This window comes from Melospiza georgiana, chromosome 3 (assembly GCF_028018845.1).
Source record: "Melospiza georgiana isolate bMelGeo1 chromosome 3, bMelGeo1.pri, whole genome shotgun sequence".
Taxonomy (NCBI): domain Eukaryota; kingdom Metazoa; phylum Chordata; class Aves; order Passeriformes; family Passerellidae; genus Melospiza; species Melospiza georgiana.
Window position 1 is genome coordinate 68,450,628 of NC_080432.1, and position 25,540 is coordinate 68,476,167.

General features: G+C 36.7%; 1 protein-coding gene across 4 annotated transcripts in view; it reads left to right on the forward strand.

Moving 5' to 3' along the window:
- RGS17 (regulator of G protein signaling 17) overlaps positions 1-23,786 on the forward strand; it is a 69,781-nt gene extending 45,995 nt beyond the window's left edge. For 3 of the 4 annotated variants that reach the window (XM_058019840.1, XM_058019841.1, XM_058019838.1), the window contains exons 3-5: positions 16,131-16,220; positions 18,012-18,246; positions 21,296-23,786. In XM_058019840.1, coding sequence (XP_057875823.1) covers positions 16,131-16,220; positions 18,012-18,246; positions 21,296-21,484 — 514 coding nt within the window. In that variant the 3' untranslated portion in view covers positions 21,485-23,786. The remainder of the gene's footprint in view (positions 1-16,130; positions 16,221-18,011; positions 18,247-21,295) is intronic. The other variant, XM_058019839.1, reaches the window with a different exon arrangement.
- The last annotated feature ends 1,754 nt before the right edge of the window (positions 23,787-25,540 follow it).

Sequence of the window (25,540 nt, forward strand, 5' to 3'; positions counted from 1 at the left end):
CATTAATACCCATTCTCTATGGGGTTCAGTGTTATCCTCTTAATAAACAGTGTGCTCTAAATGTAATAAAAAACAATCAAAAAAAAAACCCTACTTTTTTTTCTTTTTTTTTTTTTCCTTTTGTATTTCCCACCTCTCTAGTAGTTTGAGAAGAATAACATTTTCCTGGCATGTTCAATCTTAGTTTGTTATCAAAAAATTGTGTCAAGGCTTTGCATGAGTCTATACAAGATTATTTCTGGGGGCTACAGTCATGGCTGCTTTATTTCATTTAACTGTGGCAGCAAGTTTGAAGGACAAAGAAGCAAAGAAAGGATGGAAACAAAAAAAAAAATAATGCAATACATTATAGCCACATGTTCATAAGTATGTGGAAAACAAAACCCATATCCTTTTTCCCATGCCTGTCTGCAGCAGAACTTTTAGACCAGGAGCAGACTAGAGTTGGACTGGTACAAAAAAGTCACACAGGTTCCAGGATTTTGTTAAAGCTTCTGGCAAGAAAAGAAAATCTTTATCTTTGAAACAAAAGCACTCATTTAAAAAAATGTATTTTCACTTCTAATTTTGTTTTTAATTCTTCTTTTCCTCCCTGAACACATAGGACAACACATCTGAAACTCAATTCTCTGTGCTTTACCTTTTCAAAACATCACATCTGTAAAAGAGCGAATATGGAAAAGTGCATCAGGAATTTTTTTTGCTCTAGTGCAGAAGACAGAAGTGCAGGCTACTGTACTGTATTTTACTGAAATAGAAGGTGATATTTTTAAAAATATTTAATGGGAAAAGATGTTCCAATCTGAGTCCTTTTATACTTTAAAATATCACAGAACACCGTTACATTTTTACCACTTGCTATTGCAGAGGTCAAAGATGAAAACATTCCATCTCTTTCCCAGAGAATACTTTATTCTGAGGGTGAGAAGGTTTAGGGATTTGTGCTTTGTGCAACTATGGTACAGTATCAACTGATTATCAGAGTGCAATGGGCAGTACTGGTGCTTTCTTAGGAAAGTAGCACCAGTTCTTTGATGGGTAGTATTTAAAGCTGGATAAAATCCGTTATCTGTCTTGTCACAGAAGATACTGAACATTAAATTTATGAAAATCAGTCTAAAATCACATTGTCTTTAAATCTACATATCCTCAGTGCTGAACCCATGAGAGAAAGCTGGCAGACATTCCTGTTGGTGATGGAATGCACCATGGGGTGAGTGTGGACTGAGGATTTAAATATCTGGTCTTCAGAAATGGGCCTCTCAAAGTTCCCTGAGATACTTAAAATAAAAGAATTAAATTCTCAGCATTTGTAAAAATAATCAGGATACACACTGAAAATAAATAGCTTGTCATGTTGGTTTTTTTCATACTTCTGTAAGTTAACAGTGCTTATTAAATACTGCCCAAGAAAAGCATTTCTCTTCCCTTTAAAGCAAAAGAAAAGGATGATCTATAAACTGAAGAAAAAAAAAATCAGAGCAGGGAAGCATGTCTTCCTAATAAGTATGAAATTTAATAAGCTCTTTTTCCTTTATGATTAAGACAGGGGAAGTGATTTTGCTGGAAATTTATGGATGTTTAGGTCCTCAGGGCAGGCTGGAGACAGGTGGCTGTGTACATGCTTGCTTACACAACTGTCCTAGGGCAACACAGCCTGACTTGCACTCTGGGCTTGCACCCTTGTGTGACACTGGTCCAGATTGTCAGTGTTAGCCTAATTCCTGGAAGCCTGCTCTCTCCTTGAGCCAGACCACAAATTTATCTCATATGGGATTCAATACACAGCTTATCTCAAAGCTCTAGAGCTGGCAAGTAAAGGCAGGTTTGACCACTTCTTGCACCTCCCTGTGAAGCAGATGTGAATTGCTGCCTTTTCAAAAGAGGGGGGCACGTTTCTTTGCCACAAGGTGTAAAGGTAGGTAGGCTCACAGATTTGCTAACTGCTTCTAACTAGTAGCCTATCACTTTTTCCTGCTTCTAGAGAGTAAGATGTGAATGCAGGAAAACAAGATTTACTGGTAAACCAAAAGGACTTTAGAAATAAGATTTACAGAAAACAAAAACTTCATGTAAAAACGACTAAAGAAAGCTTAAAGTTAACCTATTCAACATCATGAGAAGCTGCCTTGGTCACTATGGATCCCTCTTCTGAATCAATCAAGTATATCTCATCTCCTCTCATAAAAAAGCATCTAAGAAATCCCTTAATCCAAGCTAATGCACCACCTTTTGTCTTCTTCCTTTCTTCTTCTCAGCATCTTGCCACATACCTCCAAATTCCTGTTGGAGCACCAGCTCTTGCACAGCCTTGCAGTAGGGGTGAGGACAGTGAGCCACCAGCTCCCACAGCAGAAAGGCATTTCCACAGGAAATTTGCCAAAAAGTAGATTTGATGCAGGCCATTGCTTTCTGGGACATGTAAAGTAAATTAAAATCATGTCCTTCTCTGGGAGAAAGCTGTAAGCTACACACTGTTTTTATTTTGGCAAGTGGTGCAAAGGGGTATTCACTAAGATGCTGCCAGTCTACCATGAAATCATGGTGGAAGCACAAAGATACACAGGACATTACACAGATGTTCAGCATATATAAATAATTCTGAATTAGTTTCCAACCAAGAACCGTGGTTTGAAAAATATTTTAACACTGTAAACTAAGTCCATGCAAACTGATAAATGTTTCTGTTTTCAAAGGTATGAGGAAAACATGTTTCTCCCCATAATAAAATAATAAAAATAGAAGGCTAATGCAAAGAGTGGAGCAACAGCTTCTTTTGCAGCTGGTCTGTTATTTTTCATCACAATGGTAGAATCCTCACTAACATCAAAATCAGCCCTGGGCTTTCTGTGCCAAGCTTTCCTAGTATCAGGATTTTAGTCTTAATAATTTAAACTTTGAAAGTTCATTTCATTTTGAGGAACAGATGGAGACTCATGTGTTTGCTGATATTTTTCCCCATCTGTGATAACACAAGCAGGTTAGAAAATGAGTAGACTGTAAACATAATAGACTAGGAAACTTTAAATAAATGTTTCTGAAGATTCACAAATAAAATGCAGATTCCTTTGTGTATAGTACTACTAGAATACAAACCCCTGATCAGTCTAACTGCAGAAAATAGTCCTATTTCAAGCAAACATTTCTGTAAAGAAAATCAGTGAAAAAAACTCCCAGAACTGCAGTTCTTCTAAATTGAATAATAAATACATGCTGAGAAGGGATTTGGGATTACACAAGGCTCATTCTAATTCAGTGGTGCAAAAGATACCAACAGCAGCTCCTCAGAAGGAGAGAGCATACTAAATCTAGTTAACTTTAGAACATGATCTTGATTCTGTCCTGGCACAGCACTCAAGAGTGTATTCAGGGACAGCTGCTCTTGAGGAGACTGGAGGGAGAGAAAGCAGTGGCAGAATCACTTCCACTGGTGAAAAGCAGCTTGATGCCTCCTCTGAGGCTGTTTAAGAGATGGATTGCTTCAGAGCATCAGTGTCTTTGCTCTGCCTCACCCCTCATACCCATTTCCCACCTGCCTGTGCCAAAATGCTGTCCAGCTTGGTGTCTGTGGAACACTGGCTGGAGGAAGATTCGTAATGTCATGACAGATTTTCTGTCACCAGAGCACAGCTTGACTGTTGCTGTGAAGAAAATAAAAAAAGCATAAAGAGTGCTGAGAATGCCTGAGTCCAGCTTATGCTGTGAATTACAGATATTAAGAGTTTGGAGCCTTTGAAATCTCCCCTGACAGGGTTTGGGCTGCTTTTGGTTTTCTTATGACAAATTTGCAATTAGATATTTACTCAAAGATGCATTAACTCAGAAGTCCATGGAAAACCACATAAGCAGAGAAGTACATGAAAGGTCACAATGGGTCTGAGATCAAAATATTACCTGAAGTAAGGCATGTTGATAGATGGTGACATTTTAAAGGTGCCAAAGTCCCCTTGCAGACCATCTGAACTTTATTCATTGTAGAGTAATAAAAACTTGAATATTCAACATGCAAAAACAATAACAAAACAGCGTTATCCAAGTTAAACACACTGACAGTGCCTATACCACTAAGTAAACTAAGCAGGGCCAGGGTCTAATGGGCTACAGTCAGCCTGTACAGTAAATTATTAGCAAGTGTTAAATCCCTGGCAGAGATTTGACCAGTGTCAAAGTGCATTCCCAACCAATGGCCTGTGGCAGAAACCCTGTTTTGGGCATGGGCTTTAGTGGACTGGGGCTATGTGGTGCCAGTCAACCTCAGGACCCTCCCAGAGCATTTTATCTGAAAGAATAAATGCAGCCTGTAGTTCCAAACCAAAAGGAAAAAAAAATTAGGTTGCTAAAATCTGTCAGCAGCAGAATTTCTATCTTGCATACATTTATTTTTTAACTGTGCATAATTCCAAATTGGTTTAAGATGCCAGTTAAAACAGGAATAAATGTCTAGCACTTTAAAGAGAAAAAATGAGAATATTTAATGGAAATGAGTCTGGACCTCTGTTAGGAAGCACTTATTAGATGGAGATCCTCTCACTGGAAAAGTGGGTCAGACATTCATTATGTGTGTCAGAAAGGCAAAAGAGATCTGAGTCTTGTCTAGTCACCTTTAATAATTCCATAGCACATGCATTTTGTCTAGATGGCAGCTCTGGTTCTTCTGAAATACCTGGTTGAAGGCCAGGTTACTGGCAGATGCTGAGCACCCATTATGAAGGAATGGGTAATTTCAGTTCTTCTTGACATCCATGCTGAAAGTGCTTCTCAGCTGAGGGCCTTGTCTTAAAAATTTGGAAACCAGCACCAACAAAACAGATGTCTGTAAGATACACAGACTGGCACAGAGGGTCTCAATCCTGTTTGTTATCTGGAAGAATATAAAGTAAATCCCCCATTTTACTTGACTGATCTGGATAAGCATCAACTAGTTTAGTCAAGGCTAATTTCACAAAATATGGTGTTGCTCCTACTTTAATGCCTGAAAACCAAGAATAATAAAGAAAAAGTCATTGCAGAAAGTGAGACTAGGCTCATTTATCAGAATTAGTTGAGACCATTAGGTTTGCTTGCTAGTGATTTGGAGGGCTTTTATTCATCTAGCTACCCTTTGAAGGGATACAATCTCCATTTATTTGAACAGTACAGAACTGTCACTTTTAATTGTCTCACATATATGAAGGAATTGCTTGCAAAATAGCTGTAGCCAGGAGTAAGGATGCTGCAGATTGTCTAGTAATTAAATGTATCCATCATACAAGATGGAATATGAATGGTAATATTCTGAAGGAAGGAATGAAGCCAAACTAGCAATCTCTTGGGTGACCTGACAAGAGAAATACATCTTTGAGTTGGATATTGCCTAAAGCAGAAACCATCTCTAAACTAATGGAAGAAAGCTAGAGTAACTACACTAGAAATCAATTTTGCTAAGAAAACTTTGGCAAGCCTTGGGTTTCTTACCTGTACAAAAATTACATTCCACATATGAGAATAAAAATCTCAAAAAATATCCTAGAAAGGACTAGTAGTTTAACAAAAGTTGTAATTACTTCTGTTGTGGCTATCATTATGTAAAAGTAATATAATCTCTTTAAGGTAAAATCCAGCAGAAAGTATATTTTCTTACAGATTTTCAGGAGAACAAAACATTTTAAGTAAAAAAGAGTTTAGGAAATCAGATTGCTTTAAATCACTAGTCCTTTCCTCTCTTGCGCAGTTACATATTTTGCTCTGTGTTAGTCTAAGTTTGAGGGAGATATTGTCCTTTATTTCAGGAGTTCAAGTGCAGTGCACATTGGTAGTTTCCATCTGCCTTTGAGCTCCTGCTGAGCTGCAATATCTGCAGGTAGGAAGATTAAATAAGTCGACAAGAGCAGAGGAAGAAAACAATACGTTCAGCAAGGCTGTCCATTAAAAAGGCCAGTCTTCTTTCACATAACATTTAACCTGCTTCGACATTGAGAACAGTTCTTCATTCTGAAGTCATCCTGAAGTGTAAATATAATTGCTTTTTTTTTTTTTAAGTAGCCCCCCAGAATATTCCTCAATTAGAAAATCTTTTAAAATATGGTTTTTTGTGGCACTACTGGCCATGCCTAGAGCACTATATCCAGTTCTGGGCTCTTCAGTGCAAGAGCCCTGGGTATACTGGAGATTCCAGCAAAGGGCCTCTAAAATGATTAAAGGACTGGAGCTCCTCTCCTGTGAGGAAAGGCTGAGAGACCTGACATGGTTCCACCCAGAGAAGAGAAAGCTCATTATGTATAAAGGCTTTAAGTGAGTGAACAAAAAAGGAGGGGCCAGGGTGTTTTCAGTGGTGCCCACTGACAAGACACCAGAGGCAAGGAAAACAAGCTGTAACAGAGGAGGTTCCATCTCAACATCAGAAAACACTGAACTCAGTGCACTGAACTCAGTTTTAAGACTAAAACTCAGATCTTAAATTTTTGCAAAACAATTCTGAGGGTCTTTCTGAGTATTTTAGGAAAATATCCCTTTTATCAAGGGTTTTCCAGCAGGTTAGTTTTTCCATTACCAATACATTTCAGAACATTTTCTAAAAGACAAAAGAATCAATATGAAAACTACATCAAATATCACATTGCAAATATGAATCTATGATGGAAGAAGTATTGACATGTGGATTTTTAATTTTACAAGGCTTTTCTTTCAAATTTATCATGGGGTCCAAAAGGAGAAGGTAGTTTGGACAAATCTGACAATTTTCTGCCAAACATACACTAATTTCAACTTTGATGGAAAATACAGAAGGAAAATATAACTTCTGTCTCTATAAAGAGACTGTTAATTTGACTGTCCCTTAAGAAGAGAAAAGGTTACCAGATTTTATATCTATTCCATTTAAAAATATTAAATATACAGGAAAGGGAAGACAGTGAAATACTGCAAATTTGCTAAAACCTTTTAAGTACTTGCTTTACAGAGCACATCTCTCTATGACTTACTTTACTTTAGCACTCATATTTCAGTAAGGATGATCTACCTTCACTGTGCCATGTGGGATGCAATTTAATAACCTTATATAATAATCTTACATAAACTCCATCTTGGCCAAGATTTACCATTTACAAAGAGATGATTATCCTCTTAAGCAGTAGATCATTTGGGTTCAATTCTGCTTCTACTCAAGCTGAGAAATAGCACAACATAATACTATCAGGAACAGATCTAAACGTCCTAACAGACTAGAACTTGATAGCCTGAGGTGCTCCAGATATCTTAAACTGTGATTTCCACCAATCTCCTTTTTCTTTTATGGTTTATAGTTAAATCTATATTGACTTTTGACCAATTAGGCTGAATGCTGCACAGTATTAAGAAAGCACAGAAATAGAAAACCAGTAAGAAATCAAAAATCATTCTCCCCCAAATTCCAAGTATGACAGAGAGATACAATCTCAAATGAACTGAGAAGTTTCTTATTTTTCATGGAAAAGTTACAGCTCTCAACAAAGATGATCTGGCCTTATCATATATCTTTGAACAAAAGAACTCACAGAACTTAGTCCAGGTTTGCACAAGGAAGAAAGGTAGGTAGGACTCTATCCATCTGTACTATTTAAGTGTATTTCCTTCTGAACTCTTCAACATCTCACAGGGATACAAGCTATTCCTTCACGCAGAAAAGTTGAAATAGCACAGCAATAGCAGCACTAAAGAACAAACACAGGAGAATGGGCAATGATTCTTTCAGTCACCCTGGATTGCTGCTACAGCATTGGTGTCAGAAATATGACAGTTAATGGGCCAAGATACCCATCTGCAGGCACAAGGGGTTTTCACTACATCTCTGTTCCTGTGTCCACACCCTCCACAGCCCTACTGTCAATGCTACTCTTCTAGAAATCTCAAGACTATTTTAGGGAAACAAGGATACTTCAAACACAACAGACAAATGCAATTTTTTGCTGTGCTTTGGTATTTTAACGCTGTAAGGCATTGTTCTTCACACTTCTCTCCATAGCTCTTAGTATAAACATGATTCTGAGTGAAAAATGGAGATACTGTTTGCAGCACTCTGGGAGATGAGTTTAAAAAACCTCATGAAGTATGAAGTTATCATGAAGTTAAGAGTTATAGCTGCTGGATTTCCTGATGAGCTGTTTTCTTAATAGAAAATCACTTGTCTTGTAATCAGAAAGCCTACTGGAAAAGAAATCTGCTCTGACAGAATGTAATTTTTCTGAAGAGCCTCTTAAATTTAAGCACAATATTTCATTTAAATCTATTATTTTACTACATTAACTAGAATTACTCACAAAGGAGTAGTAAGAATAGTGCTAACAATGAATAAAACCAAGACAACTGATTATTTAATTTTAAAATGTAATGATAATTATTTTTAGAAATATCAAAAGGAGTTATGAAATGTCAGTAAACATTTCCACAAACACTATTTTGTTGGAAACTCAATTCAGAAGTAAATTAATTTTAACTGTCAAATCTGTGCAAAACATAAACTCAGTTCCATTCAGCTGCATTCTCCATAAAACCCTGGTGAAAGGGCCTGTGAAACAGCTTCTGTATCCATCCTAGGTAGGAAAAATCAGACCAGAAAGTTTACACCTTGTGTTCCTGCTTGGCCCACAAGATTTATGGTATGCAGAAATGTGCATGTGGGAGCCAGAAGTCTGCCTGCATTTAATGTTACTGGATCCTGAGCAGGGGATCCTAAGCTTTTTCAAGGAAAGGATATTCATGGCACATAGAAGTGCCCAACCCTCTGTTACAGACTATTTCTCATCTGTGTGCTTTTCAAACAGAGATGAAAAAAGGGGAAAAAATATGACCTACAATACTACACACACTGCATCATAAACGGAATCAAGGGGGAAAATACAACAAAGAAAAATTGGAAAAGAAAAGTTGTAGGCTTTCTAGCCATTGGAAAAGACAAAGCATTGGAAGAGACAAACAACTTAGTTCATTTAATCTTACTTTTGTGACCTATGAGAAAAAAAGCCAGGCCAGTTATTAGTGCAGGCCTTGTAGTTAAAGGCTAAACCAATGAGACTACACTGTAAGCTGAACAAAGAGCTGGGAGGTTTGTGACTCCACATTCCTCACCTGATGCTTTGAAATACTGGAGGCATTTTAGCTGTAATACAAAATCTCTAGGATGGTTAACTTGCAAATACTTGTGTTATTAAGAAACAGAAAAAATGTTTGGGGTTTTAGTTACATGAGGTAAGACTCACAGAAGCAGATGTCAAGTTTATAAATTCAAGCTGGAGTCTATGCTGGATTGCTTTTTTTCTTTTAAAAACAATTTGGATCATACTTGCCTCTTGCACCATCTTATCACCTAAGGCAAATGTAACTCTGGCACTGAAAAGACTCAGCACCACAGGTACCTGGACTTTTTGAAAGGAGTTTATAGTTTCAGTGGACAATGCCAAGTGGACTGATTATAGCCTTATGGTAATTGTTGGCTTTTCCCCAACAGACTGCTTTCCTATGTCAGTCTGCTAAACACAATCTCATTATTTAGTTTTAAGCACAGGACAAGTAATTTTATACTCAGGAAAAAAATGTAGCTATTTTTCATTAAATTTCTAACTTGTTTTCAATATAAAATTTTACATCCTACATTTCTTTATTGAATTCAGTGAGGACCTGTAAATCATTGTCTTGTTAAAGAACTGAGATTGACACTAATGACAAAAAAACCCTTCACTTTTTTTTTATCTGTTTCTTATTTGTAAAAAAAATTATTATGTTCTGCTGACAGAGTTAAGACCATATTCTGATCAGTCTAAGCAAATGATTCCATAGGATTTTGACTACCATTTCCCTTCAAAGTCTCTCACAAAATACCAAGGCAGACATATGGGAATAACAAAATTACTACACATCACTTATGTTTGCCTTGCAGACCTCCAGGCATCCATGTAAGCCTCCACTCTCAAATTCATTCATTGCCACAAATTTAGCTGACATTTTGAACATACTGGTGTTATTGGAAGAGTTGTAGATCTTTAGTCTTTCTTGCTATTCTTACAAACTTATAAACATTCCTATAAACTCAAGGTCAGATAAGAGATGGGTCCCCTTTCTCTCTAATAAAGCCAGGGACTTGAAGGATATAATGCAAGTTTATCTGAGCCTATAAAAATGTCTAGTACATTATCATAAAAATAATGATTCTAGATCTAGTTTTTCTCAGAATAATGACTCTGGATATTATTCACTTACTGTAACAAAAAAGTGAATTCTTTCATTAACTTTAATAGAAACAAGTTTTTTACCCTTTACCTCAGCTTTAAAAGCTGAGCTATCATTGGATAATATTGTTCATGTAACATTTCATTCTCATCCTAATTTTGTGACATTAAAAGAGACATAGAAGACAGTGATTTGAGATTAACATAGCTGTATTGTCCTTTATGAATGGGTCACAATAATATTGCAATTATTTTTCATTATTATTGCTTTGCAAAGTGTAGCAAAATCATCATTCTCCTCTGTACATAAACAAACACAGTCTTGACTAGTATTCAGTGACATCAAGCTTAAATATTCCAGGTGTCAGAAAAAAATGAGGTGACAAAATGATTTTGAGTCATAAGTTAAATCAAGTTTCATAAAAGAAATTGAAGAATCTCAGTATAGTTGTCTTTTGCATTATCACACAGTATATGAGATATTGGGACTACATCTATCTCTGACATCTAACAGAGCATACCTCAGCATTTAGGAGTGAACTTCTGAATACAATTGTGTGAACAATTGATTTTTCGGTGACTGATTGTTGAACTGCAGTATTGAAGACAGTTTGATCAGGTTGAACTGCAATCAGAAATTAAAAAGATACTAGCATGCAGGTTTTTTGCATCAGAAATAAAACCAGAAAAAATATATTTGTTCATATGGCATGATTTAAGCTAAACACTTGTAATAAAAGGAAAGGAATCAGAGAGCAGGGAGATCAGCAGGAGCACACCCATTTTGAATTGAAGAGTGAAGGTATTTACCCAGCTGGCAAAAGATTGAGACAAAGATGGGCACCAACACTAAGAGTTTTCAAAATCACCTTCCCCTCATTTCAGGAAAATGCACTAAACATGTGTTCTTGTTTTCATGTGCAGTAATTTGTTTGTTTAAAGGCCTTTCCTTTTCCAATCAGAAAAGATATTTCCTATCTGAATCTATTTGGTAAATTTGGTAAATTGTGTTTTTCAAAACTTTTGGGGAATAGTCATTTTACATCATCTACCACTGTAATTTTAAAATCATAATTAAATCTTGATATAATGAGATCTTTTGTGGGGAGAGATTTTTTGGGGATTTTTTAGAAAGCTAAAAATATTATGTCTCTTGATCTGATGATAATAAAAAATTCTAGGAGTAGCATAGGGTGAAGTGCAATGCCAGTGAGATATCGTCTTTCAAAGGGTCAATCAGTGAAGGAAACCTGTCAGCACATCTGTTATCCCCAGAATCTTATCTGTATATTGATTTTCATGTGAAAACAAAATTGGGCCTTCAGATTATGTATGGACAATTGACTTAATGTGACCTTTGGCCTAGAATAAAGAAGATTTTTCTGTTACATTTGTGGCTTGAGGGCTCATGGCCCTACTGCGTGACATAAGCACGTCCAGCCTAAAGCGCAGTCACTGCCCAGCAGACTACAAATTTCAGCCAAAAAATAGAAACTGAGCACAGATCTCCTAAACAGCCAACCCAATAGCCATTCACAGTGTCCCTGTTTTATTTCTACTCCTTATCTGCATGGCAGTACAAAAAAACACCATTAAGGCAAAGGTTTTAATAGTTTTAATTATCTTCAGTACCAGACATAATCACAAAATACTGTGAGGATATATTGCATATGAGGCACGTAACAGAAGATACCTGAGCAAATAGTACCTGGTCAGCCATGCAGAGACAGAATATTAATCTTGGCACGTCTCACAATGGCATGGTTTTCTTGCCATAATGAAAACATTAATTTCACTGATTTACCAGATTTAGGCTACTGATACATGAGAAAGTGACTCTTGGGAACCAATTAAATACCATTTATTTACTGGGAATGCAGGGATGAAAGATCAGGTGCAAACTCTAAATTACCTTCAGTTTCTTAAAGGCAGTAGAAGGTAAGTGCAGCAACGGGGATGCAACTTGCAAAAAGGCTAAAACCATCAGCTGGAAACATCTGGAGGAAGAGTCAGTGAGATATTTGCTCTTAAATTAGTTCTACTCTTGATGAGTCTATGCAATTAACTTGGCTTTTTTATCTTCTCATGCAATTGAGTGCTTCAATACAGATTTAGCTATGTAATTACTCAACAGAATAATTACTTAATTGCTTAACTTGAATATTAACAGCCAATATTAATAGCTAAATAAATAAATAAATAAATAAATAAATGTCAGTTTTCTAAATCCCAGCGGTACCCCCAAAAACACATTAGCTAGAAACCTGGACAGACTTACCCTTATTTGTGGTCATTTGTTCAATATGTATTCTTCTTCAAGTAGTCCCTGATCATTAACTTTTTTATTTATAAAGCATGTGAGGTTGTAAAATAGAAATACCTTCACTCCAAGCAGAAATTACTCACAATAATACTGTTGCAGTAGTTCAAGAAACTTATTGTAGCAGTCAGGAACCCAAGATATATTAGAAAGGTACATCAAGTTCCAGCCACTGAAGTATTTTTTACTGTACCACTGAAATATTTTTTACTGTACTCTCCAGAGCAATAAAGTCAACATAGAAGTGGGCAGAACAAACCTTCCATACAAAGAGAGAACAAACTCATACTAGTGTTTTACATTTAAACTCTGCCTTTAGACATCCCAAACTCCCTTTTTAAGGCATTAGTAGTTTTGGTGCACTTTTATCATGGGTAATCTGCATCTCTAAATTTTAAAGATATATGATGGGTGTATTCCAATTAATAAATAATATCGAAGATGTTAATAACACCAAAGATGTTCATTTGCATCAGATGTCTTTCTAGTGCCCCTCCCTTTCATTTAACTACTTTTTGGTTAGGCACATCAGCAATTTCCTTTTCTTAAATCCTTAACTAAGATAATTTTCTTAATCTTTAGCCTGTTACTTTTAGGCTGTTTAGTATTATGCTGTACAGCAAAATCCTTCTGACACAAACAGCTAGCTTCAATGATGGATTAATATATCAAGGACATCAGCTCAGGTGTGCAGAACACCCTTGCTGCTGCAGACTGCTTGAATTCCATGGAGAAATGTGAACAGATAGGGTGTTTCCAGCTGAATATAGCAACATAGGAAAGAGCAGTGCAGTGTTTTCATTTCAAGTTAAAAGGTAACAATCTCTTATTGTGATCAGTTACTTAAAGGCTGCTTTCAAGCCAGCTTTGCAGTCAAAAATGCTTAAATATTTAATTCTTTTTCTAAGAGATCATGAACCAGTTCCTTGAGTGAAAACAAGCATACCTGAATTAAGTGTACTTGAGTATAAAAATGATGGTTTCCTTTACAGGAAAAACATATTAAAAGTAACATATCTGATGGAACTCTAGTCTTGACAGATGTAGATAAATAAAAGTTGAAATTTAGTGCTAGTTTTGTCACAGGTAACATAATGCAGAATATAGGCCAAGATGCATTGCAAAAGTATCACAGTTTTAAATGCAATACCCAAACATGTTCCAACCCAGTGTGAGGCTTCTGTCTTTGGAGTGTTCTCTGTTTTGCAGCCCTGACTAACTTCAGCCATTAAACTCCCGTTATGAATGGTGAGATGACGGAATCAGGGCCAAGTGTGTACCTTGCATTGTTGCTATGGTATACATACCATAAAACTGCACACTATGTTCCAGGCCCACAATCTGAACTTTCTATTGGTTTGTTGTTGTTGTTGTTTGGGGGTTTTTCTAAGAAAATAAAATGTATACTGTGCATACTGTCTATTAGTTATTCCTTTGATAAACAAACATTGCAATGAAGTTAACATGGCCTTCTTGCTCCTATTCCTATTTCTCTTTTTCACCACTCACTATTTCACTATCATTGTTTCCCCTTCATCAACCCGTGACGGTTTTCCCAAGTCTAGCAGAGATTTTGCATGAGCAAAGCAAACAGTATTTGACCCCAGACAACAAATTAAATTAGTAGTGTATACTAACTGCTCTCACATGAGTCACTTTCTACTTCCAGTAAGACTCTGCATCCAAACCTTGAATGTTTAGTGCCTGACAAGTAAATTATCTGAGCACAGCTTAGTTGCTGTTGATGTAATGGAGGAAGGAAAACAGGCAGCTTCATTCACTTTTAGGCAGACTCAACACCTTAATGCATTCACAACCTACACAAGCTGTTTCCTCCCTCCATCTTGTTATTCTTCCATGGAACCAAAGGACACTCTGCTTTCTGCACCCACAGAGAAGACAAATACTGCTCTACCTATGGACTGCAAAGGAGGGAGGGAGGGAGAGAGAGCTTCGTGCGTTCTGTGCTTCTCCCTCACTCCAACTTTGTGCTCTGGCCAGATGCAAGGTGACTCGAAGCAGTTACATGTGTGGACTTAAAGATTACAAGACAGAAAGAAAGTGGATGGTCCCCTTTTTTTCCTCCTCCTGTATATGGAACTCCTTTCTGTCTTTCCTGGGTGCTCCCTCTGACTGACGATCAACAGGTCAGAGGAGACAGAAAGGCTTTTTACCTGCCAACCCCAGAGTTCAGGATGTGTTGTTTCTCCTGCAGCAGTTGATGACACCCTAACAACCTTAGCAGCACTGGAGCTGCATTCCTACGCTGTAACAGGGGAAGCAGGACCAAGGGCCTGAACTAAGGTCTTGGCAGGTAAGTGAAGGAGCAACCAGTATCAAAGAGCTTCGTTTGCAAGTGTACGTCTCTGTAATGTTTAAGTCTTAATATGTGCTCTGCTTTACCTGGGAGCTTAAACTTCCAGTTTTCAGAAGAGTATTTGAGAATACCTATTAGCTCTGCCAAAAATGTTGAAGACACTCATAAATGCAGAGAACCTATAAAGGAAGATTATTTGCGCTAAAGATGTCTCAGAGCTGGGATTTCTTCTTAGAGCTGAGCAGGAGTTATTTAGATTAGTGGGGGAGGGAGAAGCTTTATGCTACAAACATATTTTTGTAGCAACACTTACAGCGACTGAGACCATCATTGTATGGTGAATACTTAATATTCAAAATATGAGCTCTTGAGATTAGAAGGGGGATTTTTGGCTTGGTTGCTTGTTTTCTCTCAACCGGACACATAGGGAACACCTGATGAAAGGAAATTTCCATCTCCTTACTACATTCCACTTCTTAAGCTTAATTATCAGAACCAGGTTTTCCACATGAATATCTATGTCACTCAAAACATACTTTATTTCAGTAGTTATCAGGAATTTTGGGTTTGCTGGCAATACCCTATTCCAGAAGATTCACAGAGAACACACACAGAGGAAGTCTTTACCACTACATCAAATCTGATTTAAAAGATATTTGCAAAAAAAAAAAAAGGTGATTCTTGTTAAAGAAGCAAAAAACCATTAAAAACATCCTTGCATAAAGGAAGCCTTTCTTTTCCTTGCTTGTGGTAATATGAGGGTAATGGATGCCTTTCTGCTCAGAGGCCAGTATGTTTTACTTGTTGGAATGGAAAACAAATTTAGGTCAGAAGAGGAAATCATAAGGAGCTGCCACATGCTAAGTTCTGAATCTGAGCCATCTACTGCCACTGTATCTTGGAGAGAGAAAAGGGAACATTCATAAAGCCTGAAAAACTATCCAGAACTGGTGGGGCATCAAAGCCCCATCAAAATCCAGTTCAGATATTCATATCCCCCCTATTCATACTGTTCCTAGTATTATCAGTTAACTAAGTGAAATCACTCCAAAAGTGACCTCTAAGTATTTGCCCATCTTTCAGTGGATAAACTGTGAGCTTCTAAAACACTGCATGTGCTAATAGCAACTGTAAATTAATATTCATCATAGTTCAGGGGAAAAGTCATTATAAAAACTTTTCTCCAAAATTTTAGACACGGGGGTAAAAAATTATACTCTATATAGGTCTATATCTTTTAAAAGTTTGCATTACTGTAGTCATTGTTTTAAATTAACTTTCTCTAGACAAAATAAAGTGTTGTACTACATTGCAGCCTCACTGTTAGGAATGAAGATAGAGGAGACAATGCAGGAAGGCCAACACATACGACCAAATTGGAGAGTATCCAGGTCATAGAAGAATGGTAAGTTGGTCAAACTGTTATCTAACTGTTTTGTCCTTAACTAATATCAAGAATTGTCTTGGGTTTAATTCTTTGGGAATGTCCTTTTTATTGCTTTTCCTCCAAAAAATTCTATACAAAAGGAAGCAAAATCTGTCCTGACAATGAAATGACAGCAGAGACATTCACAAGTCAGGTTTCTTTACAGTTTCTTATTTGTGGGGAAGAACCATGGGGAGAAATGGAAGATGCATAGACAGTTCCATATGTAGGTCTCTGTAAGAATCCTCTGCTGCCTGTGAGAGCACTTTTTCCTGTCTCTCCAGACAAGAAGAAAAAATGCATCTTGAACTATGGTTTCACTGGAATTTAAAAAAAAGCCACACACCTTGCAAACTAGGTTAAACACACAAAGTCTGAGCTTCTACTTCTGTCTAAAGCTTGGGCCCATGTTTATTATGTGGGGAAAAATGGTAATCTCTAATCACATAAGAAGGACATATGTGATGAAAAAAACAAAAAACAAACAACTCATTGCCTTTATTGCTAATCATCTTCTTTTATGAGAAGACAATATTGTAAATTTCTACAAAATACAATAGTGAAGAGCTTCCCAACAGACAATAAGGGAGCCCAGGTTGTTTGTCAGCCCCATTCAGCTCAGCAGGTTCTTTGAACTCTCCTCAGCGGAGAGCGCCAAGTCCTGAGAGGACTGTTCACCTTAAAATCTGTGTTTAAACTTTTTCATTCAGTTTACAATTACTTTACAGTTAAACAATTTGTGATTTGTCACTAATAGCTTCCCATCATCCAGTCTACCTTGCCTATAGTGGAGGAGTTGATAAATTGACTTGAACAGGAATTATATAGACAAATGTCACTTACTGTGCATCATGATAACACAAACAGTAATGACAACAGCTAGTAAAGCTCTTGTGTTGGATCGGGAAGGAGAGGGCAAGTGCTCAAAATTAAGTTTGAAACTATATTAAAATTGTTGCTAAGTAATCTGGAGAATTAAGTTCTTAAGCTGTTCATTGGTACATTAATTGATGCCAGTAAGTCTTCTGATCACTTACCCAGTGCATCCACTGGTAAAAGCAAGGAAATAGTTCCCTTCAGGAAATGGAAATAAGGACTTTTGCCCGTTTCTTCTCTTTCCTGTTTTCCCAGCAAAATCCATCACATCTCATGCCAAAAGATCATCATTCAGGTCAATAGCATGAAACAGAGGGAAGCTTAGCAACCCTTACGTACAAGCACAGAAATATGCTAATTTAAAATCTCTCTGAATTACTACTTTGTTTGGCCTCATTAGTATGCTTTTGGCTGCCAAGAGCTTTTTGTTTTTCTTGTTCCTCCTAAACCAAATCGTGTACAGTCACCATCAGAGGCAGGCAGGGACATCAGGTGTCATCTAAACCCTTCACGAAAGAGAGTCTGTTTCCAGTTTCCTGGAATCTCCTTTACCTCCAGAGGCAGGAATTCAGTGCTGTTGTAGGATTTTGTCTTTGAGCTACTTGGCTAAGAACACCAGCAGAAAACTCATAAAAAGTCAAGTACATGTCTCATAACATTAAATACATTTAGTGGGCTTTTGGGATAATGAATGCACAAGTGAAGAGCAAATAAATTTCCCCTGTTATTGCTGAAGTTTTTTTTGCTTCCAGGTTTTTTTTTGCTCTCCAGTTTTTTCAGTCCAAGGTGAAAACCTTGGACTAAAGTGCAGTCAAAAGGAGAATTTTTGGATGAATATATGAAAACACCGTTACAAAAATAGAAGCATATTTGTAATGATATTTTCTTTTGCAGCCAAAACCCTACTGCAGATGAAATTTTGTCTTGGGCTCAGAATTTTGACAAGATGATGAAAACACCAGCTGGGAGGAACCTTTTCAGAGAGTTTCTTAGAACGGAGTATAGTGAAGAGAACCTGCTTTTCTGGCTTGCATGTGAAGATCTAAAGAAGGAACAGAACAAGAAAGTTATTGAAGAAAAAGCAAGACTTATATATGAAGATTACATTTCTATACTATCACCAAAAGAGGTAAAGCTGTAAATGCTGCATTTGCATTTTCTGTTATCCCAGCAGGAATGTTATACACTGATCTGCCTGGTGAGGGTCTGAAAGTCTGTCAGATGAAAGTCTTAGTATGAGCATTAAATCAGGAAAGGAAGGGACAGAGACATAGAGATGCAGGCACTGGGCCATTTAGCATTACCAGCCACAACACACCCAAGTTCTCTATAAGGCTCAAGAAACTCCAGTAAGAGAAAGCTGAGAAATAGGTTTGCCTCTTTAGTAATGCTACATGTTGGACAGAGAGAGGAAATAAGTAATGCAAATGCAAATTGATTTCTGGAGAAAAAGCACCAAACTGAAAGAATTTAAATCAGAATCTTTATAGATTTATCTGCTGCTACAATTGTCTAGGAGAAAATCTGAATTTCCACTGGTTATTCCTATGTGAGAGTCCAAGAATGAAGATGACATATTTTATCTAATGAAATGTATAATATCTAGGGAATTTTATAAAATTTTATTCAACCCTTTAGCTGAAATAGAAAACTTTTAAAATTATCTTCACCTGTAGTAAAGAAAAAGCATCCCTATCAAACCATGTTTTATAGTACAAAGAAATACATAAATACATAAGCACTATAGAGTTTTTCTTAGGCCACATCATGTACTTTTCTTTGCCTTGTCTTTGTGCATTGCATTTGAATTTCTGCTCAATGGCATTATGCTAATTTATGCTCACTGTGGAACTTCCTTTCTACATTTTACTTTTTCACTACATTCAGTAATAATTTGCAACTTCATTCATATGAATGAAGCCAAAAGTGAATTATAGCTCCATTATCTTCTCTTGTGCCATAGTATCTACTTTTACTTTGGAGTGAAATACAATTGCCAATATAGCAAGCTAATAATAAGTTTTTACTCTAATATTCTTCTATATTTTTACCAGATAGGTATGTGATGAATGCTCATTTGTCTTTTTAAGCTAAGGCCAATCAGCATTTAAAATTCAAACACTAACCAAGCATTGTTTAACAGAGCTACTCACAAACTTGGTGCACTGGATGCATACAAATCTTATCAATCCGGTTGCTCCTGCCCATACTGGAAATCTTAGGAGGCAAAAAAGAACTGTTTGCAATGCATTAGAACAGCATGGGAACTGAAAAATTCTTGTTCATCCAAGCATCCCTTTCCAGATGTTACCTTTTGGCAGAAGAGCTGATATATTTAGCATGACTGGTACAGTAAAGAAGTTGTTGAGGCAGAAGGTCTTAGTGTTCTAACAGATACTTGGTATTCATCTGCTTAGCAAAAAAATACCTTTAGTAATTACAACTAGTTTTGCCATCTGGCTTTAGTGAGTCACTGAAAAAATACAATGCAAATTAACAGTTCTATAATTAATTTTGGTTTTTGCATTCTCTGAGTGCAATTAACTTTTATTATGCTCAGTGGCTCAAAACCCCACTATCCTGCCAAATTTGAGGGTTTTTTTATCCCAGCTATTATGTTTGATATTGAAGAACCAATTAGCTGCACAAACTGTTTTTGTTGATATAAATGTGTGTGCCTGGGTGTCAGGGGGCGAATTGCTTAAATCTTAGTGTCCTTTCTGTGCTGTAGAGATGCAATGGTTTGGGCTTGAAATCTGTTCAAACACATTCTGAAGGCACATGGTTGCAACACTGCCACTCAAAACTGCCTTAGTACTGTACTCCTGCCTACACTCACTGGCTGAGCAGCACCACTGGTCTCTCATATTTGTGCCTTGTGACTGACAACCAAGTGAGAGCAAATATTAGAGGGGAAAGCTTGTCTGCTCTGTCAGTAGCATACTCCAGTACGCTAACAAAACAACAGTGCCAGATTCTACAGCTGGTAGAATCTGAAGACTGAATGAAAATGTATATTTACTTCTCAGTGCTGTACCATACTATATGACAACACATCAGCATTTTTCAAAGACTTTGTTTCACCATGTATGAAAGCACAGGCTCACACATCCAAACATATTCTGAGTTTTCATCTTGGTTACCATCCTTTGTGTATCAAGGTTGATACAGACAGTATGAATATCTTTGTACAGTTGCAGAGCAGTAGGGTCAGATTGCACCTTGGTGTAAATCACAGTTTCTTAACTGATCTCTTCTTGACATTTATCTACTCAGGATTTTAGCCCTTTTCTTCTTAGCTGAGTAAACCTTTGCTGTCCCAGTGGGCCTTGCTGCTACTGCCATTTAATTTAATCCAGAACGCATTAATTTACTAGGTTTTATAGCATTTTGTGGATAAACTGTACATTCACTCAAATTTCTAAAGGATATTCTAAAATCATCTGGGCATTCATCCCAAGCATAATATGGCCTTTTCTGCCTACCTAAGCACAGGAGTTCATCACAAATGGTAAGTAAATGAGAAGCTAAAACTGAAACTTGCTAAGAACTTCAATATGGATATATGATCTCCTGGAAGTACGAATTACCAGATGTTAAAGAGTTCTGACAAGAAGAAAAAAATCTGATGGAAATAGTTAATAATAATGGGGAGACTAACACAATAAAAATTATAAAAGTCCCTGGGTAATTTGTAAGGAACAAATGTAGTGCCTGAAAAAGAAACAGAAAAAAAATCTCTAGGGCAGCCAGATAAGAATGATGAGTAGAAATCTTCAAAAAGTTTAACCATAAATGCTCAGAAAAAAAACTGCAGCTATCTGAATGAGGGTAATTCAACATTCATTTCAGAGAAACATTTTTAAATGCATACAAATTATTTTTTAAGGTAAAACAATATGTTTCGGAAAACTGCAGTTGCACTGCATTTAATCTGCTGTACAGCTGCATTTCATAGCACAGATCTTAAGAGGGATGCAAAGACCAAGTCAAAACTGAAATAGAGGTGATGGTCTCAGTGCATTACCCAGTAATTGTGTGATGGTTCTGAAAGAAGCACAGAGCATTATTGAGTAACTGGTAAACTCAGCATGTTCAATGGAGCCCTGAGAAATAAAGAGACATATTGCAGCTTTTCCAATGTTATTGTTTCATTATTCTGTGCTCATCTTCTTCAGGTTAGTCTTGATTCCCGTGTGAGAGAAGTGATCAACAGAAACTTGTTGGATCCCAGCCCTCACATGTATGAAGATGCCCAGCTCCAGATATACACCTTGATGCACAGAGACTCTTTTCCAAGGTTTTTGAACTCTCAGATTTATAAGTCTCTTGTTGAAAGTATTACAGGCTCTACTTCTGAAACTTAGTTTTAATTTTCAAACAAAATAACTTGATTTTTTTTTGGGTGGGTGGGATGGAAGAAAATTAGTTTAATAACATCTGGAGCTGGGTTCCTGGAGAACTACAGTTTAGCACTACTCAGGCTACTGTGAAGAAAAAAAATACATATTATGGTCTCTGTCTACATTTTTACCAAGGTCCTCCTTGCTCAAGATGGTGTGGGAGGGGATCAATGGATTTGCCAAAATACATTTGTTTCACACTCCTTTCACCCTACTGCAGTCAAGATTGCAATGATGTATTTGTAGTTTTATGAACAATCTCCTTGTGTATCCTCACACTGCATGTGCAAGGTAAAACTGCTTCACTTACCACTTAGTTGTTGCAATATTTAATCCAATAATATAAATTATAGCTGTATTTAAAAACTTTTTTTTTGTGCAATACAGTCCTATGGTACATAGAAACAATTACAGCAAACCAGAAAGAGGCTTGCATTTTTTAACATCACTAACTAAAAAGCCAATTTTTAAGGTGTAGCATTACTCTACATGCTCTACTGAGTACAATACACTGACTTTTTGAAGCCAATATTTCTGTACAGAGAAAAAGAGCTATTTATCACTGTTTATTTAAAATAAATCAAGCGGAGGATTCCTCTGGTTGTTCACTGCCAAAACTGTGGCATTTTCATTACAGAGTTTGCAATGTCAAAGAAAAAGAAAAATAAAAGGAGAAAAAAAAAGCACAAATCACTTAAAGGGATCCATTTCTGGGTGACACAATCTATGCGCTGATATTGTTTAATTGTTAAAAGAACAAAGATTTTCAATGTACATTTCAGATGTCAGATACTGTAATTGATTTATTAAAGACTGGCTATCCAGTTCTAACACTGTTGTATAATGTTATGTACTTCAGAAAAAAAAAAAGAAACAAGAAACAACACAAAAAGCTTGATAATTTAGTTTTTTGAATAAAGAAATTTAATAAAAGATTGCCTACATGTAGCATTTTAGAGCATTTTAGAACATTTTGATGAACTGCATCTGTTCTGTAAGATATTTTTTTTTGAAAGCTAAATCCGGTAAAAAATGTTTTTAAATGAAGTAACGTTTTACGAGGTGGCGGGTTAAAGAAGACTTATCTTAGCTTCTAGCCTCATTGATTTTGAACAACTCCTTGAAAACAAGGGGTTTGGAGAGTAATATAAACCAAACTTCAAGGGCTTCTAAACCCACAGATCTTACCCAAGCAAAATGCCTAGAGAAACAGAATGGGTATCTTTCCTGGGTAAAGATTCCTGTACTGAGCCCTTAATCATAGCTAAGGCAGCACAGTACTCCCATCACTAGGCTGCCATGGTGTTTTTAATAGGTGTTTGCTTGGCCTTTTTATCAAAGAATGTCCAGTTTCAGGACACATTTTGATGTTTAAAGAGACAGTGACTTGGAACTTAAAAAAACCCCATCTTCATACCCACCATACACAAGCAAAATGAGTGTTAGCATCCCTCATAAACTGCTAAAGATACAGCAAGAAATTGCTCTGAATACTTGTTAAATAAATATATATATATATATATATAATGTTTGTGTGCATATATATATATATTTAATACTGACAACCACGCTAAGACTTCAGAGGCAAGGTTCTTCTCACTTGCGTAGGACTGAACACGGCACGAGCCCATCGCTTCCGATTGGCCTGCAGGGTCTGCAGTCGTGTCCTCGAGTGGAATCTGGCCTGAGCGCAGTTGGCTCCCGGCCCTCAGTTACTCCCCGCGGGCAGCCTCCGGTGCCGGCTTTGGCGGGAGCTGCTGCCGCCGCGGCACGCCTGCTGTGGCACCGTAACTGGGAGCATGCAGGTCTTAGTTTATCTTCTGGGGCTTATTTTTTTCCCTTTGTTTTACTACCTCTCATTTTCTTAATTTATTGAACATGCTTCAGATAGCAGGTTTGGGGAATTTTTTTAGTCATTCTTTTTACTTGAAACCTCTGTGCTTTTTTTGGATATATATATATGAACAATTTAACAAACTGTTTCTTAAACTGATTTGGTTTTGTAATTTATATAGAATTCAGGAGATGATTAAAAGGGCTATTCTCTATTCCCTATGCAAATATTTTAACTGTTGTAGTGTTTGACAAAATGGGATCTAAAACAAAAATCCGCAAAGTGGAAAAACAAATCTGTTTACAGTGGCATTGCTGACTATCCTACCATATTCAGCACTTTTAAATATTGTTATTTATGAAAATGTAGTTTAAAATGCAAGACAAAATATTTATAAATGTTTCTTTTAATAAATACCTGTTTTGTCTGAAAGTGCTACCGTGTTATGACAACTTTATTCATGTTGGTTAGCTACTTACCATTATGAATAAAATATTCAATTATGATACTGATCGAATACAAGCTATGATGTTTACAAATCCTGAGGGGGGAAAATTCAGTGAGAAAGGACTGCCTCCTTCTACTGTGAAATGCTGTTAGGAAAAAAATATTTTTTCTTGCTTTTTTCTTAATTGGAATTTAACTATGGTCCTACATATGTCTAGTATCATTTGACTAGTTATATTTACTTGGTACTAAACATATACAGCATCATATATGTATATATTTACATAGTGTAATTTCAAGTTGTTGGTGTTTGAGGCACAACACATTTAGTGCACACATCTAAGCAATGTGTAAGAGACAAAACTGCATGCATAAGTCTTGACAAATGTAGACTTGAATATTCTTAATGTTACTATTTGATGGTGACCTGCTAGTCATAAGCTATCTTTATAAGATATTTCACACAGGTAGAACTTCTTGTCAACACAGACAAGTCATCCTTTCAAGACAGGTTTAAAGCTAGATGTGCAGGCCCTAAAATATTACCTTGATTTCTAGCATAAGGTTCCAAAATCTGTATTTGGAAACTGTGACATAATTTTGAAAAATATTACACCAATCTTCAGTGTAATACTGCAATGAAATCACGTTTAAAAGTTTATTGTCTAAAATCCTCTGTTGAGAAGGATTTAAAAATTGAACATAGCATGTAAAGTTTCTTTCTTGGAGCAAGTGCTCGCATTAAAACATTTAATATAATTTCATTTATTGGTTTGGATTTCCCAAATTTTTTTTGACAAAAATGGATGTGGTCCAAATGGACAATAAGTAACATGATCTCATTGCCTATCATACAGTTCTTTGAACACAAACTGTAAAAAAGTCAAGCTATTAAACTGATTTATTGTGCATGCAGTGTACAATACACTTTGAAAAACTGCCTAAATACACTTATTCTATAGCTTGGAATAAAATAAGTATGGATTTAACTTGTATTTCAGTTTTTCATGAGAATGTATATAGCAAGTGCACTACAGAAAGTGAGCTATGTTTTTTGTCACTTTTGCCTGGTGTTTTAAATTCCTGTCAGATAGAACCTAATGCCAAAGAGCCAAAAATAAGCAGAGTACTTCTGAACCCTCCTGTCCTTTAGGTTGAAAAGAAACTCAATCTATACTGTGTTACACATGTGTTCAATTTAGCCAGCTTTCACATAAATGAGCTTAAAGTAGTTTGGGACACCCAGAATGAAGCAAAACTCACAGACAGTATCATGAGCATTCAGATTAGCCTGAAGGCACATGTGGTGTGGAGGAGACTCAAGGTTTGATGGAGAAAAGACAGGTTGGTGACAGGTTGGTGACACAGGTGGCTGGGCTGCAGGTTAAACAGCTATGGCACGGTACTATGGGAATGTGGTCATAGCACCTCCAGGTCCACAGCCAGCCCATAACTCAGTTGAGTACCTGTGGAGCCCTCTAGATCATTTGCAGGACAACAGAAAGTGGATACAAACCACACTTCAGCTAGCAACAGCTACTTTTTAAATTAAAGCATGCTGAAGTGCTGCTAGGCTATGGTCTAAACCAAGCAAATGAAGGAGAACTACAGTCTAGCTTCAACAGCCAGGGTTTAACATGTCACCTCACGCTAAACTTGATTCCCTGGGCAGCAAACTCAATGGCAAGGAGCCAATATCTAAAATCAGATGGGGATTTTTCAGCAAGAGCAGCTTGCTG